Source organism: Candoia aspera, chromosome 1 (assembly GCF_035149785.1).
Source record: "Candoia aspera isolate rCanAsp1 chromosome 1, rCanAsp1.hap2, whole genome shotgun sequence".
NCBI lineage: Eukaryota > Metazoa > Chordata > Lepidosauria > Squamata > Boidae > Candoia > Candoia aspera.
The window spans coordinates 111,484,126-111,502,707 of record NC_086153.1 but is presented as its reverse complement, the minus strand read 5'-3'; the positions used below and the strand labels follow the sequence as shown (position 1 = coordinate 111,502,707).

At 44.1% G+C, this 18,582-nt stretch overlaps 1 protein-coding gene across 2 annotated transcripts in view; it reads left to right on the top strand.

Annotated features, from left to right (window-relative positions):
- The window catches only part of KLHL32 (kelch like family member 32), a 103,932-nt gene extending 87,936 nt beyond the window's left edge, over positions 1–15,996 (top strand). For both annotated transcript variants that reach the window (XM_063311885.1, XM_063311894.1), the window contains 4 exons: positions 10,437–10,495; positions 13,475–13,667; positions 14,284–14,378; positions 15,130–15,996. In XM_063311885.1, the coding sequence (XP_063167955.1) occupies positions 10,437–10,495; positions 13,475–13,667; positions 14,284–14,378; positions 15,130–15,291 (509 nt within the window). In that variant the 3' untranslated portion in view covers positions 15,292–15,996. The remainder of the gene's footprint in view (positions 1–10,436; positions 10,496–13,474; positions 13,668–14,283; positions 14,379–15,129) is intronic.
- The last annotated feature ends 2,586 nt before the right edge of the window (positions 15,997–18,582 follow it).

Sequence of the window (18,582 nt, the reverse complement as noted above, 5' to 3'; positions counted from 1 at the left end):
AGAGCTCAATCTTTAATCTTCGTTTAAAATACTTTGTGCTCTTTGCTCATGTTCTCTGGAATTACTTGTCTTCCAGTTTTTCCGGCCCTGTGCCTACTTTTTCCCCCCAGTTTCAGCCAACAGCAGTAATATCTGCCCTGTCTATAACTTCAGTGTATTTGCTAATCTTTTAACCATCTTTATATTGAATATATATGCCCTGCACATGTTGGGACACAAATTTTTGGAATTCCAACCTGTACAGCTAATGGCTGATTAAGAATTTAGGAAGTTGTAGTCCCAATATATCCTGAATCCCAGTACTCTACACGTATGGTCATATGCATGTATGTAGTTGGTGAAATAAAGGCAACAATATATTGGCTTGCAAGATATTAGAGATCCTGCCCTTAAGTAATATAGCTTGATCATACTTGGAGTTAAACTGTATTTTGATTATGTTTGTGGCACAGGGCCCAAATGTGCCAGAATTAAGTAAAACTGCCTTTATTCAGGAATATTGAATATGATGCTGATATGACAGGCTATTAATATAGTCTATTTGTTCTCTCTTTTTTACTAAAATGTTAAGTGAAAGCCTCAATTGACCAAAGTCTTGACTGACAGTCAAGGTGAGTTTCTGTGGGCCCATTTGGTGACCCCCATGGCAAATGGAAGGTTGCAACTTTGAATACAGGAGTAAATAGTAAAGAGCACGAATTAATGAAATTAAAAGAAAAGGCATGTTGTATCTTTGTGAAACTAAGAAAAATGGGAGAGATGTAAAGCTGAATGAAATTGGTCTAGTGTTATGGAGCAGAATTGATGAAATACAAGTATGGAAGTGCAGCTGTAGATTTAATAGTGAATGAAAGAGATAAATATATGCAGACAGAAACTGAATTGGCTTGCCTAGATTGTTGTGTTTTTGAAATTAGACATTCATAGATAGATAACACTGTAGCCTCACGTTATACTTGAATGAATGATGATAATGAAAAATAGGGTAAATTTTGGGAAAAATTGCACATCATTCTGAATGAATGTGATCTTGGGCAAAAAGGTATTCCATTAGATGAGATGAATTGATGAGTGACAATGAAAGGAGAGTACAGAGAACAAGATGGAGCCATTCAGAGACCCAAGGTGAAGGTGAATCAGAATGTTTACTGGGGAATATTTAGAAGATTTATTTTTAATACGTAGTTTAAACAAAACAATGAATATAAAACTTAAAAGCATAATCGATTAATTATTCATAATGTAAGACAGAATCAGTGAAGGATAGGGATGATGAGAAATAAAACAAATTACAGTTAAAGTACGACTCATAAAGTACAAGATTTGTCTGAGAAAGTATTAGAAAGTAGAATAATCTCTCAATACAATGAATAAAAAATGGATGTAAGAAAAGAAGATGGGGAAGCTGCTTTGAACAGAGTGAAAAGAATTATGTGTCATGACCTCGTTGCAAGGCACAAAGAGCCTCACAACGTGGATCATGATCATTAAGGAAAAGGGGGAAGAAGATAATCCAATCAGAGATTAAAACAAGCACCCAAAGACACCCACACCCATGATCCCATCAACACCTGAAAAGAGGGACGTCAGAAGGGTGAAGATAAGGAGCACATGGTGCCCCGGAGAACTCAACCGTTGCAGGAAGACAAAGAGGACACCGGGGAAAACGCCCACGCAGCCATCAAGGATCCCATCAAGAGGGATCGGGGCATTGAGGGGTGGGGGAGCCCGGGGCAATACAGGAGGGTATAAAAGGGGCACCCCCACACTACCTACCCCGTTCCCGTTTTTCGATCTGTCAGCTATCATTCCAATAAACCAGAAATCCTTAATACCCATTAAGTGAGTCTGTGTCTTATTGCGAAGAGAGGCTGGCCCTGACATAAAAACGGGAACCGCAAAAAATTTTTTTCCACCTGGTACCTATCCAACACGTTTGTGAGGGACCCAGCCAGGCATGGAGAACCAGGAACCGAGGACGCGCAACCCTTCGGCGCCCGGCGACGAAGCCCCGCTCTCGCAGGGCGGGATGCAGCTGAGGTCCGGGCGATGCAACGCCCCGGTAAGTATGGGACCCAGCTGGGGGGAAGCAGCAGGGGAGGGACCCACCCCGGCGCCCCGGAGCCCGCGAGGCACCGGGGGCGAGACGAGGGGACCCTCTCCAAGCCTACAGGCAACCCCGGAGGAAGCGCGAGACGAACCGCCACCCTGGGCGCTCGAAGGCGAGGGCGCGCCTGGCACCGCGGCGGGATCGAGGGACGATCCGTCCTCTACCACGGCCAACGGCGAGGGCGAGCGGAGCGGCGAAAACCTCGGCGGGAAGCCGGGGACGGCGGAGAGGCTCGACGCGTTGGAGGAAGGGATGCAGGCGGTGCGGCAGATGCTCCAACAGCTGACGGCGGCACAGGGACTCTGCGACGGAGGCGGCGCAGAGGCACCCCCGGTCGAAAGGAGGCAGGGCGAGCGGGGCGGCGGTGACGGCGGAACCCGACCCAAGGAGCCCAACCGACGACCTGAGGCGCACCGGGAGGCGAGACGGGGCGGAGACCCAGCGGACGGCGGCGACCACGGCGGGACCCGACCCCAGGAGGCCACCCAACGAGCGGAGGCGCGCCCGGACGTGAGACGGCGGGACAACCTCGGCGGCGGCGGCGTCCGGCCCCAGGAGCCCACCCCACGACGGGAGATGCGCCAGGCTGAGAGGCGGAGGGACGACCCGGCGGGCGGCGACGGCGACGGCGGAGCCTGGATCCAGGAGCCCGACCGAGGGAGAACACCCCGCCCTCCCCCCCGAGCGATGGGACGACGACCTTGCGAGGAGCCCCAGAGAGAGGCACCAATGCCGCAAGAGAACCGGAGACACCCCGACCCGCAGCAGCTCCTGCAGAGCCCGAGGCACGACGCAGAGGGGGCCAGGAGCCAGACCAGGACACCCGCCAAAGACTTTGGCATAAAGTTCGATGGGGACCCCTCGAAACTCTCCTTCTTTTTGACTAACGCGAGGTACTACCTCGAAGAATGGGGTCCCTGCTTCAGAACTGAGCGGGGCAAAATCAATGCCCTGGCCATAAAATTAAAAGGACGGGCCGCCGATTGGTACGTCCAATTGTGCCAATCAGGCGCCCGGGCGCTGCAGGACAGCACTGAATTCCTGCAGGCACTAGAAAGGCACTTCAGGGACCCCCTGGAGCAAGAAAAGGCAAAAAGGGCGCTAGAGACACTTAAACAAAGCCCGCGCTCCGTGGCTGAGTATGCCATGGAGTTCCAAGCCCTAGCCGGAAAAGTGGACACTTGGTCTCAATCGACACTGATTGAGAAGTTCAAACATGGACTCAACTTAAATGTCCTCCGGTGGGCACTTGGCCGCGACAACCCCAGCTCCCTCACGGGGTGGATCCAGCTGGCAGCGGAAGCGGAGAACGCCCACGACACGTTCCTCCACGCAAGGAGGGAAACGCAACAGATGGAGACGGTGAGACCCCCACGCACCAACGCAAGGCAGGTGAGGGCGAGACCCCAACCTTGGAAGGAGGAACGGGACAGACGCTTCGCAAAAGGGCAATGCTTCACGTGCGGCAGGGAAGATCACAAAGCAGCCGCATGCCCCAAAACGACGCCCAGAGAGAGCCCAAGGAGGGCACAAACAGCACCAACCCCAGCGCCAAGAAAGCGACCAGCAGCAAAGGGGGAGTACCGACGCAGACACGGCCCCTACAGTTCAGAGGAGGAGGAAAGCAACCCCGATGAGGCGGCGGGAAACGACAACCACCTGGCCTAAGGGGCGCCGAAGGACAGGTGGAGGACACCGACAGGCGCTTCGACAAAGGGGTGAGTGAGGAATGCCCCACCCTCTACGTCCGTGTCACCCTCACCCATAGAAATAAAACCGAAAAGGTCTGGGCACTCATTGATTCGGGTTGCTCCAAAAGCCTCATGCACCCTGACCTGGCAGCCGCACTCGACCTCCGCTGCTATCCACTTCAGCACCACCTGGTGTTCTCGCAGCTCGATGGATCTGCAGCGGGAGGGGGCCCGGTCACCCAATACACCGGAGAAACCGCGCTACGGCTCGGCAGCCACGAGGAAAAATTGGCTTTCATCGTGGCACCGGTGGGGCAACCCCGACTCATACTGGGGATCCCATGGCTCGTGCAGCAAAACCCAGTCATCAACTGGAGAACCAGAGAGATTAAGTTTGCTGACGGGCGTTACCAAGCACCTTCAGGGAACAGGGTTCCCCGAGCAGCCATGGGGGGGGCGACGACGACTGTGGAACACAGAGAGACAGCACTGCCAGAGGGACTGCCGACCAAATACGGGGATTTCGCCGACGTTTTCGGTGAGAAAGAGGCGGACAAACTCCCCCCCCACAGAAAGACGGACTGCACCATTGAACTGGTCCCGGGGGTACCCCTACCCAAACCAAAAATATATGCTATGACCCAGCGAGAGCTAGCTGCATTAAGGGACTTCATAGACAAAAACCTGGCGAGAGGTTTTATCGAGCCAGCAAACTCTCCAGTGGGAGCGCCAGTCCTCTTTCGCGAGAAAAAGGACGGGGCATTGCGGCTCTGTACAGACTACCGCGGATTAAACGCAGCAAGCATTTCAAATAAATACCCCTTACCCTTAATAAAGGACATTTTGTCCCACTTGGTAAAGGGTAAGGTATTCTCCAAACTGGACATAAGGGAAGCCTATTACCGCATACGGATACGGGAGGGGGATGAGTGGAAGACTGCTTTCAATTGCCCATTGGGGGCGTTTCAATATAAAGTACTCCCATTCGGATTGGCAGGAGCACCGGGGGTATTCATGCAGTTAATTAATGAGGTCCTGCGTGACCACCTTTTTAAGGGGGTTTTGGTTTACCTGGATGATGTATTGATCTACACAGAAACAGAACGTGAGCACGAACGCTTGGTAAAAGACGTGCTCAAGAAACTTCGCAAGGCAGAGCTGTTTGTAAAGCTCTCCAAGTGCGAGTTTCACAAAAAACAAATTGACTACCTAGGGTATAGGATTTCTGCTAAAGGGATAGAAATGGACCCCAGCAAGGTCCAAGCCATCCTGGCGTGGGAACGCCCACGCACGAGGAGACAGCTGCAAAGCCTCCTGGGATTCACTAATTTCTACAGGGGGTTCACGCCCAGGCTGGCAGAGACTATATTGCCCCTAACTAACCTGCTAAAGACTAAGGGCTTGGGGGACACGCGCAAATCGAGGAACCCGGGGGCGCTACTGAATTGGACAGCTGACTGTCAAACGGCTTTCGAGAGACTGAAAACCCTCTTCACAGCTGAGCCAGTGTTACAACACCCCGACCCCACCAAGCCTTTTGTGGTGCAGGCAGATGCCTCCGACTTTTCCATCGGAGCCATCCTGCTCCAAAAGGACTCCGACAACCACCTAAAGCCCTGCGCCTACCTTTCCCGCAAATTCTCCGAAACGGAGCGGAGATGGCACGTATGGGAAAAGGAGGCGTTTGCAGTGAAGACAGCCTTGGAAACGTGGCGACACCTGCTGGAGGGGGCCTCCTGCCCCTTCGAGGTCTGGACGGACCACAAGAACCTGGAGGCACTCAGCACACCAAAACGACTCAGCCCGAAGCAGGTGCGATGGGCTCAGTTTTTCAGCCGGTTCAATTTCACGCTGAAATTCATACCGGGCAAGAAAAACTTCTTGGCAGACGCCCTATCCCGACGGCCACAGGACGACACGCAAGCCTCCGACATCGTAGGAACAGTATGGACCGAGAAACAGCTCGGCTGCCCAGCTGTCACGCGGAGCCAGACAAGGAATCAGCGCACGCCAGCACGAACGGCGGGGAGCGATCGGAGCCGACGCTCAATTTCACCGAACTGGCAACAAAGACTCACACAAGCACTACAGCAAGATACATGGTTGCAGAATAACCAACAACATGTATCTTTCAAAGACAACATCGCCTGGAAAGAGAAAGCCTTGTACGTGCCCGAATCACTGCGGGGGGAAATCTTACACAGAGCGCACGATGACAAATCTGCAGGGCATTTTGGGTTTGTAAAAACCCTCCACCTAACGAGGAGGCAATTTTGGTGGCCAAACCTCAGAAAGGACGTAAAAGACTACGTAGGCAACTGCCCCATATGTGCCACCACCAAACGTAAAGGAGGGAAACCCCACGGGCTGCTACAGGCGGTAGCCAGCCCCTCCCGGCCATGGGAAGAAATTTCCATGGATTTCATTGTGGACCTCCCACCCAGCCAAAGAAAAACTGTGATATGGGTGGTAAAAGACTATTTCTCGAAACAAGCACACTTCATCCCGTGCGCAACCATCCCCTCCGCACAACAGCTGGCACGTTTATTCCTAACACACATATACAGGATCCACGGCGCCCCCTACAGGTTGGTGACTGACAGAGGAACACAATTCACGTCAAAATTTTGGCGGGAATTTTTAAAACTAATCGGAACCAAGCAAGCACTGTCCACTGCGTGGCATCCAAACACAGACGGATCAACAGAGATCCTAAACTCAACACTTGAACAGTTCCTGAGGGCATTCATAAATTATCAACAGGACAACTGGGTAGACCTACTACCTTTTGCAGAGGTGGCCTATAATAACGCGGTACACCAGAGCACTGGCCACACCCCTTTTAAGGTGGTCTATGGAAGGGACTTTGTACCGATACCAGAATTGCCGCAACCTGAAACCCTGCCCTGCTCACCAGACGATTGGGCGGCACAGCTGGCAACAACCTGGCCCATCATTCAAACGGCCCTAGCAGACGCACAAACAACGTACAAAAAATATGCGGACAACCACAGGGCGGAGGCACCGAACTACAAAGTGGGAGATAGGGTCTACCTCTCCACTAAGTTCATAAAGACCTCGCAACCCTCGAAGAAATTGGCACCGAAATTCATCGGACCTTTTAAAATCATACAGGTAATCAACCCAGTTACGTTCAAATTGGAACTGCCTTACAATTTGAGACGGGTCCACCCAGTGTTTCACTGTGCACTACTGAAACCAACGAGCACATCCAAATGGCATACGGAAGAACCTCCACCCCCACCCATAATGATAGACAACCAACAACATTTTGAAGTAAAAGAAATACTGGACTCAAGAAAGCAAAGAGGAACACTCCAATACCTCGTGAGATGGAAACATTTCTCACACCCAGAGTGGGTCCAGGCACGACACGTCATGGCTAGACAACTAACAAGACAGTTCCATGAGGCATACCCAGAGAAACCAGCACCATAGAACATCTTTGGGGGGGCAGCATGTCATGACCTCGTTGCAAGGCACAAAGAGCCTCACAACGTGGATCATGATCATTAAGGAAAAGGGGGAAGAAGATAATCCAATCAGAGATTAAAACAAGCACCCAAAGACACCCACACCCATGATCCCATCAACACCTGAAAAGAGGGACGTCAGAAGGGTGAAGATAAGGAGCACATGGTGCCCCGGAGAACTCAACCGTTGCAGGAAGACAAAGAGGACACCGGGGAAAACGCCCACGCAGCCATCAAGGATCCCATCAAGAGGGATCGGGGCATTGAGGGGTGGGGGAGCCCGGGGCAATACAGGAGGGTATAAAAGGGGCACCCCCACACTACCTACCCCGTTCCCGTTTTTCGATCTGTCAGCTATCATTCCAATAAACCAGAAATCCTTAATACCCATTAAGTGAGTCTGTGTCTTATTGCGAAGAGAGGCTGGCCCTGACATTATGTTACAGAATGCCACAGAAGTATCTGTAGTTACGCTAATGAGAAGTATGAGAAAGGATGCTTAGTGCAGTGATGAAGTGAAATAAACTGTGGATGATACATATAAGATAATGATTGCTGCAAAAATGAGGACAAAAGAAACACATGAAGTGTACAGAACAAAAATAAAGATGCAAAGAGTAAAAGAGGCAGAGAGTATTCAAAGCAGTTTTGATGGAATTTATTTAAAAACATGTTTTGGAACTGGATGGAAAGGACCAACAAATGAGCCTCTAGCAGAGTGAATGGAATTAAAAATAAAAATAATGAAATTATTTGAGATGAAGTGAGGGAATGCCAGAGGAGGGTTTTAGAGATTTGTAAAGGAATGAGAGTGATTCATCAGAGTTGAATAGAAATAATGCTATAAATGTTAAAGGGGGAAAAAAAAAGACTGATGACAAGGAAGTCACATATGCTTTGAGAATGTTGGAAAATAGTAGGACTGCATCTGTTGATGGAAAAGGACCAGAAAGGGCATGATTTTGTGTGTTCAGGAGGGGTTGAGCGGTTCTTTTTTTTGGTGGAGGGATTCCTGACACGTTTTTAAGTAGGCAGTACTATGTCCATGTTTTAAATACCTATTCCTTGATCTAGCCATCTTAGAAGATTTACAGTTTCGTGGTAAATTTATTCAGATGATGGTTAGGCTTCAACTATAGAAGGTTTCAGGCCTGGCAATGAAATGGAGACTGCATTGGTCACTCCTGCAGTGAGATTTGGATGGAGAGGTATGCCCCTGCATTGTTTTGCAGTGGTAGCATTCTTTCCTAAGTTGGTAGTTCCAAACAGTATTGTTGAGTGACAAAAACTTGCATTTGTTTGTTTGTTTGTTTGTCATATTTTTATTACCGCCCATCTCCCCACTCAGGGAACCCTGGGCGGTTTACAATAAAACAGTATAAAATTCAATAAAATCAGAATAATATCAATAAATATACATATAAATATAATAAATATTTATTATATTTATACTTATATATTTATATTTATAAATATATGTATAGGTTATATATTTATACATATAAATATAAATATAATAAAATCCAAGTGATGGCAGATCTAATTCCACCCAAAGGGAGACCGTTCCCCCATTTTGTTGAACATCTGCATGAAACCACCAGGAGAGATTATCTATCAGTTTGGGATCAGGGATCAGCATTACGCTGATGGTATCCAGCTTTAGATCTCTAACCAAAGTCAAAAAGGCAATGCAGTATAAGTCTTGACCAGTACTTGAAGGCTATGAGAGAGTGGATGAAGTGAAATTGACTGTAGTTGAATTCCAGCAAGGTGAACTTACTGTTGGTACAGAAAACTTCTGGTACCGTAGATGTTCCATCTGTTGCTCTAGATGGGATGGCACTTTTCCTGAAGGAGCTGGTGTGCCATCTGGGAGTTCTCTTGAACTCATGGCTCCTGCTGGAACAGCAGATAGGAATGCCCCAGCTTACACAACAGTTCTACCCAGTTCCTCTTCCCCACATCCTCAGGTTTACTAAGAATGATCTTTGTTTCCCTTCATGTCCCCTTATCAAAAGTGCAAAGCCCCTCACTGGTTTTGGTTGACTTCTCCCTTATGAGTTTTTTTCCCTCTTTCCTTCTCCTTGCTCGGAGTTTTGACATAGACTTTAACCCTGTTCCAGTGCATCCCATTATTTGAAATGCGGTATGTTTTTAACACCAAATTGAACTAGTTTTCAAGTATAGTAATACCTGTTTGTGACTGATGTGGGAGGTAATACTGTACATAAAAGCTATGGCTTTCTTAAAATAACCTAGCTTGTCAACATTCTGGAAGTGAATCTTTTCTTTTAGCAATTTACTCATTAACATTCTTTGACATCACAGAACAGTCAGTAGTGGAAAAGAAGCTGTTGATAGTTATTTACTGATCAGTTTATAGTAGTTGATATATGTTAATATTACCATGTATAGTCATGAATAAGCCCATCCGCGTATAAACTGACCCTTGCATTTTTAACCAAAATATCATGAAAAATGTACCACCCATGGATAAGCCGACCCATGAAATTTTCATATGTTTTAATTTTCACAATTGGCTTATCTGCGGGAGGTGCATTTTTCATGCTATTTTGCTTAGAAATTCAAGGGTTGGCTTATTCATGGATAGGCTTATCTGCAACTATATACAGGATATATGGGTATTTTTAAAAAGCTGAGGGAAAAACCTACGATATATAGTTACAGATAAGCCAAACCCAATTTTTTTGGTGTATTTTGGCACCTAAAATTCTTGGCTTATCCACAAGTATATATTGTACATGTAATAAATCCTTAATCCTGAAGGTTTCTGCACCATTATGCATTAGGGGAAAAGTCCTGTGAATTTTTATTGCACAAGAGATCCTTCCTCAGCACATACACACCCAGACACCCCCCTCCCCCTACAGAATGCATTGGGTGACCATATACTTTGGTTTTAAAATGTGTGACTTGTTTTACCTGGCAATGATTCTATCCAATCAAATCAGCATTGGTATATTACTAACTTATAATTAGAAGAATATGTAGGCTGGAAAGACTGCAGAACTCAGCAATATTCTTTTCTACATTAGCATGTTTACTGATAGTAAATAGTTTGCCATGAAGCCTTCTCAACTGGATATAATGTTTGTGTAACACCATGAACATTTGTTACAGGAGGAGTAACAAACACGGCGCAGTATCAGAACAGGCTAATGGTGTATGATCCAACCCAAGTAAGTTTATATACAATGTGTTAGTCATGTTCTGCTTCTCTAACAACTTCTGCACCATAGTTTGTGTGAATGCATGTGAGAGCCCAAATGCAAAAAGACATAACAGCTTTTCCATCCCACACACTGTCCCCATGCTCCATGTGCTTTAAGGTGGCGGCGGGGGAAGGTATGTTATTTAACTGTGCAGAATCTCTCTGCAGCCAGGTGCTCTCTACCCTTGTTTCCTGAAAGAATCATGTTCTTGAGCTTTATTTTTATAAATTGATAGTTGTAAATATAAGGGGTTTCTGCTGAGATTAGCATCCTTTATAGGCCCTGCCCTGCTCAGCTTCTTTGGATTTTTTACATGGAATTCCTGAGATTGAATCTTATCACTTAGCTGAAGTCCCTTATTGATACAACTATCTGTTTGAAGATAAGCAATAGATAAATCAGTGCATAATTAAGGATGAACCTGGTCAAATTAATGATTGCAGCTGACACACTATTGTATATGTATACACTGTAATTCAGAGATACCCAATAACAAGCAGCCAAAACATTTTTTAAAAGATAATTCCCCACACAGCAGCTACAATCAAGAGGTAAGTGCACTTAAACTTGTCTTTTGAACTGAATATTTTTTAATTTCAGTGATAGCAGTTAGATTCTTGATTGTGGAGTCCTTGGTGCTCTCTGAGCCTTGCTGTTTTCTTGCAGACATTTCATTGCCAGACCAGGCAACATCTTCAGATTCTTAATTGTTCAGTTATAATTCTGGCAATGAAATGAAACTGGTATAAAAAGATTTCCAGGTTACTCAGACCCTTGTAAGGTAAATGAGGTTGTGTAGATCAGTCTCCCCCACTCCTTTTAGGCCTGGGTTCATATTCCCCAGTCAGTCGCAAACTAATTGGGTTTGCTTGGCTGAGCAATGTTTCTCAGCTGGGAAATGTTACCCTGGAAGAAAGGCAAGTTAGAAAAGTAGAGGAGGTAGGTAGATGAGTAAGCAGGATTTTTTTTTTGTATATATTGATAAAAGATTTACACTGATCTTCGCAATGTGGACTTCCATTTTTCTGTTCTACATGACTGGAATGGGTGGGCAAAAACAACATGATGAGGTAAATGCCTCCCAGATGTTGAAAGGAGGGGTGGAAAATAAGCAGCAGACATCTGCTCTGTAATAATAATTCTAGAACACCAAATGTGGAGCCTTCTTGATTCCTATCACTGTTTGATGGACTGTTATTTGTGAGTACCTAAAAGTGTCTTGAGTTCTGGAAACCTACTGAGCTGCGTGATTCCATTTTTTTCTTTCCAACCCAACAGAATGTTGGAAAGAAATTACGTAAAGAAGCTTAGTATACTATCTGTCAGCAGGATTATTCTCTAAAAACTGAACAAAATGGAACCAAATGTGGTGTGGTGGGAGAAACCAACAACAGAACAAAAAGCTCAGATCTGACTGGGGGCTACAGGTTAAAAAAAAAAAAATCCTGAAAGATTTCTCCAGTAGAAAAGACAGTATGGCAGCACCCTGGCATGTTGGCGACTCCTCATTCTAATCCCATTCCCTTTTGGTCATGTGACCCAGAGCAAAGACCATGCAGCCCACCCTGTGCTTCCCAATCCATACTTAAGAATACACACTAACACAACACATGGGAAGAGCAGACATACACAGCTGTAGTGTGTTACTTTTGTTACCCAGCATAAAATACAGATCCTTCCTATAGGGAACTCTGCTGAAGGTGTTGGAAAGAATTCCAGAACCTATGCTCTGCTTTGCCATACTATAAGCATTTCTAACTGCAGACCTGAGCCCTGTTGCCTAAGTTGGACGTACAGTATATAGTCAGAACGCTTACTTTGTATGCAAAGAGTTGCTCGCATGGTAAATGTTGCCCTTGCTTTGAATAAAGGCTATCTCTGTTTAAGCCTTAAAATGTCAAATGGTCCCCTTTTCCATGTGTCATTTTTGTTTTTTTGATCTGCCCTTGAGGTTCTGAAGCCATACTCTCCCATGCGATGCCACCCTTTGGCTGCTCCCAAACCCCAGCCTCACATGCTGCACCCCACAATTAAAAGGCAATGAGTCTGTGCTAGCATTCTTCCAGTGAGGGTTGCTTCATGGTTTTATACACATACGTACTTTTTAAAAATTCTGCTGGCATATTGTATGGTGGGCACTGGAAGCCCCTCACATCTGCATGCATCTTGCACAGAATCTCAATAACTCTATCATTGGGTGCTTGTGCCTCTTTCTGCGCAAGGCCTTTGTGGAGTGCTGATAATGTCTACCATCTGCCACTGAGCACATCGCTACCTGCCAACAGGCAGGCTGGGGTGACCTCTGCTTCTCCACTGCTGATTAGTATTCACACACTGACTTATTAGGAATGACCCCACCAGGCCCCCCCATTTCTTCGCCTTTGCAGTGCTTGGCGGCTTACCTGGCAGTCACTGCTGTGGAGGAAGCTAAGATATAATCAGGGGATGCAGGCAGGCTTTGCAAAGCAGATGGTGTCTATAGTCCTCTGTCAAGGGAATAGACTGTGAATGCAAATATTAATTTCTCCCAATCAAATACTACACAGTACAACGGATAGCTATACATTTGGGGGGCTACATAGAACAACTGTTTTCTGACTTCCACTCTGACACTTGCCACTCACAATTTTTCAAACAGTTCAAAATAGTTTCCACACTGGCTTTAAATATTGCTGCTCATCAAAATGGTAAAATATGTTATGAAATAATAGAAAACTGGTCTTTTTGTCTAGGATGGAATTTCATTAAACTTGCATTTTTCAGTGATTATGCTACAAACAAAAAAGGCTTTTTTTCTTTTCTTTAAAAGAAGTGATGCAGTTTCATGGAATATGCATTTGGATAGCAGGTGTTGCAAGTGTGTTTCAGCCCTGTTGAATGAAAAATCAAATCCTATAATGTTCATTGTGTGTAGAAATTGAAGTTTTCTTTTGTCTGCTTTTGTAGAATAAATGGCTTAGTCGCAGCCCCATGTTGCAGAGGAGAGTCTACCATTCCATGGCTGCTGTTCAAAGGAAACTCTATGTTTTAGGTGGCAATGATCTAGATTACAACAATGACCGAATTCTTGTCCGCCACATAGACTCCTACAGCATAGATGCTGATCAGTGGACTCGGTGTAGTTTCAGCATGTTGACAGGCAAGTGTTCTTAGCAGAATGTGTTAAAGCTGTAAGAGAAATCCTATTTTTAACTGGAGAAGGATATTAAAACAAATAAACAAAAAAATCCCACATCTTTGGCTGACATCAAAATGCTAAGCAAGGCTAGACCTGGTTAATAATTGGATGAGAGATCAGCAGGAAATTATCAGGGCTCTTGGCTAGACTAGAAGCTGGAAAGACATCCAAGAAAGTGGCAATGGCAAAGCATTGCCAGATTGTTCCTATGAAAATTACAGTCCGTGTCCATTAAGCCACCAATTCAGCTTGCCTTGGAACTTTTTCCCTCCTCCTCTAAAAGTGAGCTCAGTCTTCAGAACCAGTACAGTGCCTTGCACCTTGTGGTGCACCTAACATTACAGGCACAGTATCATGCAAAATTCCAGCTATAAGAAATGTTTTAAAAATCAGCTGTTGGGACAAATATTTACAGCATTTGTGGAAAAATCTATAGTCCTCTTCTGCATGTAAGTCAAAATTAACTGAGTTACTTAGAAACATACCATCACAGCAAGTGTGTGGCATTGTGCAGTAAAGGCATTCTGACTTTCAATAATAAGTTAACAGAAATTCATGGTTTATTTCTCTACACCAGGCCAGAATGAATCTGGAGTGGCTGTACACAATGGCAGAATATATTTAGTTGGTGGCTACTCAATTTGGACAAATGAACCCTCAGCATGTATCCAGGTAACTGTTAGATATCCTCTTGATATCTTTGCAAATTGTTCTGAAGAGGGGTGCTTTGGTGATAAAGAAAACAAAACATTTAAGTGAACTATTGGACTCCAAAGTTAGCTATCACACATTATTTTTATGGTAATTTTTAATTAAGTGGGCTATACAAAGATGTGGCTGTGTACATTTTACTATTAAGTGTGCTTCAGCAGAAACTTTAGATCACCATCAACCAGCTCCTTGGTGAATTTCTGATTTTAAAAAAATGGCAGGAATATAACAGCTTGGGTTTTTGCTTCAGTGCATGTTTGAATTGTTAGAATATTACATTTGTACTTTTTTTACATTCAGTATTGTTCTTTAGTGGCAATATTCATTTTAATTGTATAGTATAATTACTTGGTCCACAATGCAGAGAGAGCCAGTTTGGTGCAGTGGTTAAGGCACCAGGCTAGAAACCAGGAGACTGAGTTCTAGTCCCCCGAGGCACGAAGTAGGTTGGGTGACCTTGGGCCAGTCACTCCCCCTTAGCCCTAGGAAGCAGGCAATGGCAAATCACTTCCGAAATCTTGCCAAGAAACCTGCAGGGACTTATCCAGGCAGTTGCCAGGAGTCAGCACTGACTCACAGACACCACCACAACAAAAACAAAACCCGAATGCACAAAATATGACCTCACCGTTGGTATTTCTTATATGAGCTTTTGAAGTCTGCTTCTAATAAAATAGCATGGACTTAATCTCTTTGGTTTTTCCTCTCATAGGTGCTGGATGTTAGTAAGGAAGGAAAAGAAGAAGTTTTCTATGGGCCAACCCTGCCTTTTGCTTCAAATGGAATTGCAGCCTGTTTTCTTCCAGCTCCTTATGCCACGTGCCCAAACCTGCAACCTTTGCAAGTGCCTCATCACAAGATGGGCAACGTGTGAGAAAAGGAACCTGGCTACAAGAGAACAAGCTTCCTCATTCATCCTGATTTTTGCTTTACATCAACTACATTTGAATGGTTGTGGAATCCAACCTTGTATTAAGTGCAGTAGAAGCCAAAAAGCAACAAAAGGTGGCGGAATTATACCAGTTTCTGGTGTTCAAGTGGCTTTGACCATGTTTGCCTATTAAGGATCTTTCTCCAAGTATTCTGAAAAACTTTTTTTTTGCACTTTTTTCTAATCCCTTGCTCCTGTTTCTCTTGTTTTCACTGCCTTGCAAAAAAGTATACAAATAAAATTTAAAGAATTCTACCTTTCAAAATATGAGCTAACAAGTTGCAAGGAGCTTGGACTGCTGAAGGCTTTTTTGGGGCACTTGTCCTTGGAATTAGAAGCATTGAAAATATATACTGTTGTGTCAACAACTCTTACTTGCAAAGGTGCTTGTAACCTACTGGCTATTTCTCATATTTGCCTCACAAATCAGATAGGGGCTAAAAACTGGAGTCACGTAGATATAGTTTCACCTGTAGAAAAGGCAGACATGTGGCATATAATCTAAAGGAAGTCTCATAAAGCAGGGAGGAGCAAGAACAGGACTTGCTACCTGGACCCAGTATGTTACTTTACATTGTTGTCTCCTAAGTGATATTTGGAAACCATTTTTTTAACATGTTGGAGAAAATAAATTTTAATTTTACCATTTTCACTTGTAAAAGCTAATACCTAAACAACACCCTGAAAATTTAAAATTAAAATGCTTTTTAAAAAACAGTACTACCGAACACATCAGAGCAAGACTATTGCTATAAAGAAGTAAAACTGTAGGGGATGTGCAAAAAATGTTGAATTTAAATTGATGTAAATTTGAGAGGATCTGCTTCAAGTTTGAAATGAGCTATATCAACCACCCCTGGAAGTGATTTGAACATAGATGGCTTCTAGGGTGATAAAAACTGCTCATTTCAAATGGGGGGTGGGGGGATTGAACTCAAAACAGGGAACTTCAGTTTCAAAAGTCTTGCTTTTGATGTGTTTTGCATACCACTGTAAAGCTGACTGCTGCCTGTTCCAAGTTTTCTCCAAAGAGAGATTCAAAATAGTTTGAACATCTGTTCTGGACAATTTTGAATTTATCTTTTCCAGCTTTTGCTGCTATCTTGTGTAGTTACTAGATGTTTATGAACCAATTCTTAAGGTTTTCATAACTGAAAATACTGAAGGCAATATTTTCTTCACTCATTTACATATATTTTGGGTTTCTGTTGTTTGAAGTATCATTACAGCCAAACAAGTGTACCAAGCCAAACAAACAAGCTACAGCCAAACAGGCGTACCAAGAAATGCAGTTAAGTGTAAGACTGGCTGGGTAGTTACTTCACAAGCAATGAAACTACATTTCCCAGTGCTTTTTGACAATAAAAGAATCAAACTTAATTTACAACAGCAGTTGGCAACCTTTTACAGTAAATTGTGACATCTTATGCAATTTTTGGTAACCTGATCCTGAAAATGTAGAATTCTCATGCAAAATCTCACAAGATTTGGCAATGGAATGGTTTTGAGTATTTCATTTTTTAAAACAATTATTCTGACATAATGCAAGGGGCTTGTGAAGCCCCTGGTGCCCACAGGTGCTGTCCATGTCTTGAGAAAACCATATGTCACAATTAGCAGTTAATGGAGTTAGCATAAATGAAACACAGAAAACTAAGAAACCTCCTTGAAACCTAAATCAAATTTAGTGGATTTATGGAGATTGGGGGTGGGAAATGCCCGCCTTACAACTCAGATTACTTCCTCACATTTCTCTTATTAAGTAGTCAAGACCTTTATGTGTGGCCAGACTTCTGGTGTATAGAACACTCATACATCCCATCCCACCCCCGTTTCTTTGGTAGCATAATTTGTCTTCCACCATCTTAAAGCACAGGAATGTGCTTTAAATCAGAATGTCTAATCTACTGGTATCTGCTTTTTGACTGGCAGCAGCTCCCCAGGGCATCAGATAGAAAAAAGTCCATCACTACTAGAGTCTTTAAGGTACCAGGGAATGAGCCTAGATCCTTCTGCATTCAAACCACTGAGACACACATTCTCCTCTTCAAGAAGCATTGATGACTATAAAAGAAAAGTAGAGGATAAAACGTGGCTGTGATTTTCTGATTTTTTTCATTTTATAAAATAACCCTATCAACAAGTGTTACTATGAGCTTGGGCTCTGTGAGAGGGTTTCAATGTCTGAAAAATAATTAATACAATATAATTCATGTCTCATGATGTTTTTAAGTTACATAGGCATTACAATTTCCATATTACTGTATTATGAATGCCTGAATCTTGGAAAAAAAAAATAGGGAACTGCCATTTTACACTTCTCACAATCTGTTTAATATATGCAGGATATCTACAGTAATTTTTTAAAATAATTAACAACTTAATGTCAATTTCCTTCATATTTTGAAATTCTAAGCTACAAAGAGACACCACATTGGCAATTGTGTTACCCACTAGAGATTCATAACCTGCATGCTTGAATATGCTGACAGGTATAAAACAAATCAATATACAGTATGAAGAATTTCAAACAAACGTGCCTCCATTCAACATACCTGGCATACATGCATAGTCTACAATAAAAAAATAACCTTTTTGACTATGTACTGTATTTCTTCTGTTTACATGCATTTTCACACATTAACTACTTGAGCTTCTTACAGAGCAGTAGGGCCCATGGTGGTGCTAATTCTCCATGCAGTTAACCAAGTACAGCACATCACAAATATTTGCATTTATATGCAGTTTTCAAGCATCTTTATTGACATCAACAACCAAAAGTTTATTTTATTATTTTAGATTTCAAGGCTCCCTGACTCCAAAAAGATTCTGAGCAGCTTACAAATTTAAAATACATAATATAAAAAAAGAAAATGCGAATACTCAGAACCACATTAAAAACCACCAAAACATTGCCAGGGGCTCCATGAACACCATGAGCCCAGGTGTGCGAACAGAGCCAAGTCTTCAAAGACTTATGGAATGTATGAAGGGTAGGAGCCATATGTATCTCAGGGTGTGATGTTCCAGAAAGTGGGTGCCACCAAAGAAAAGGAACACTTCCTCGGTTCACAAGATGACCATCTTTAACTGAAGGACCCAGAGCACAAACCCTTTGCCAATTGTACTGAATAGACAGAAACTATTGGAGACAGTCACTCCCTCATCTAACCAGGCCTTATGCTATCAAGGTTGACCAGCAACTAGAACTGCACCCAGCACTGACTGGTAACC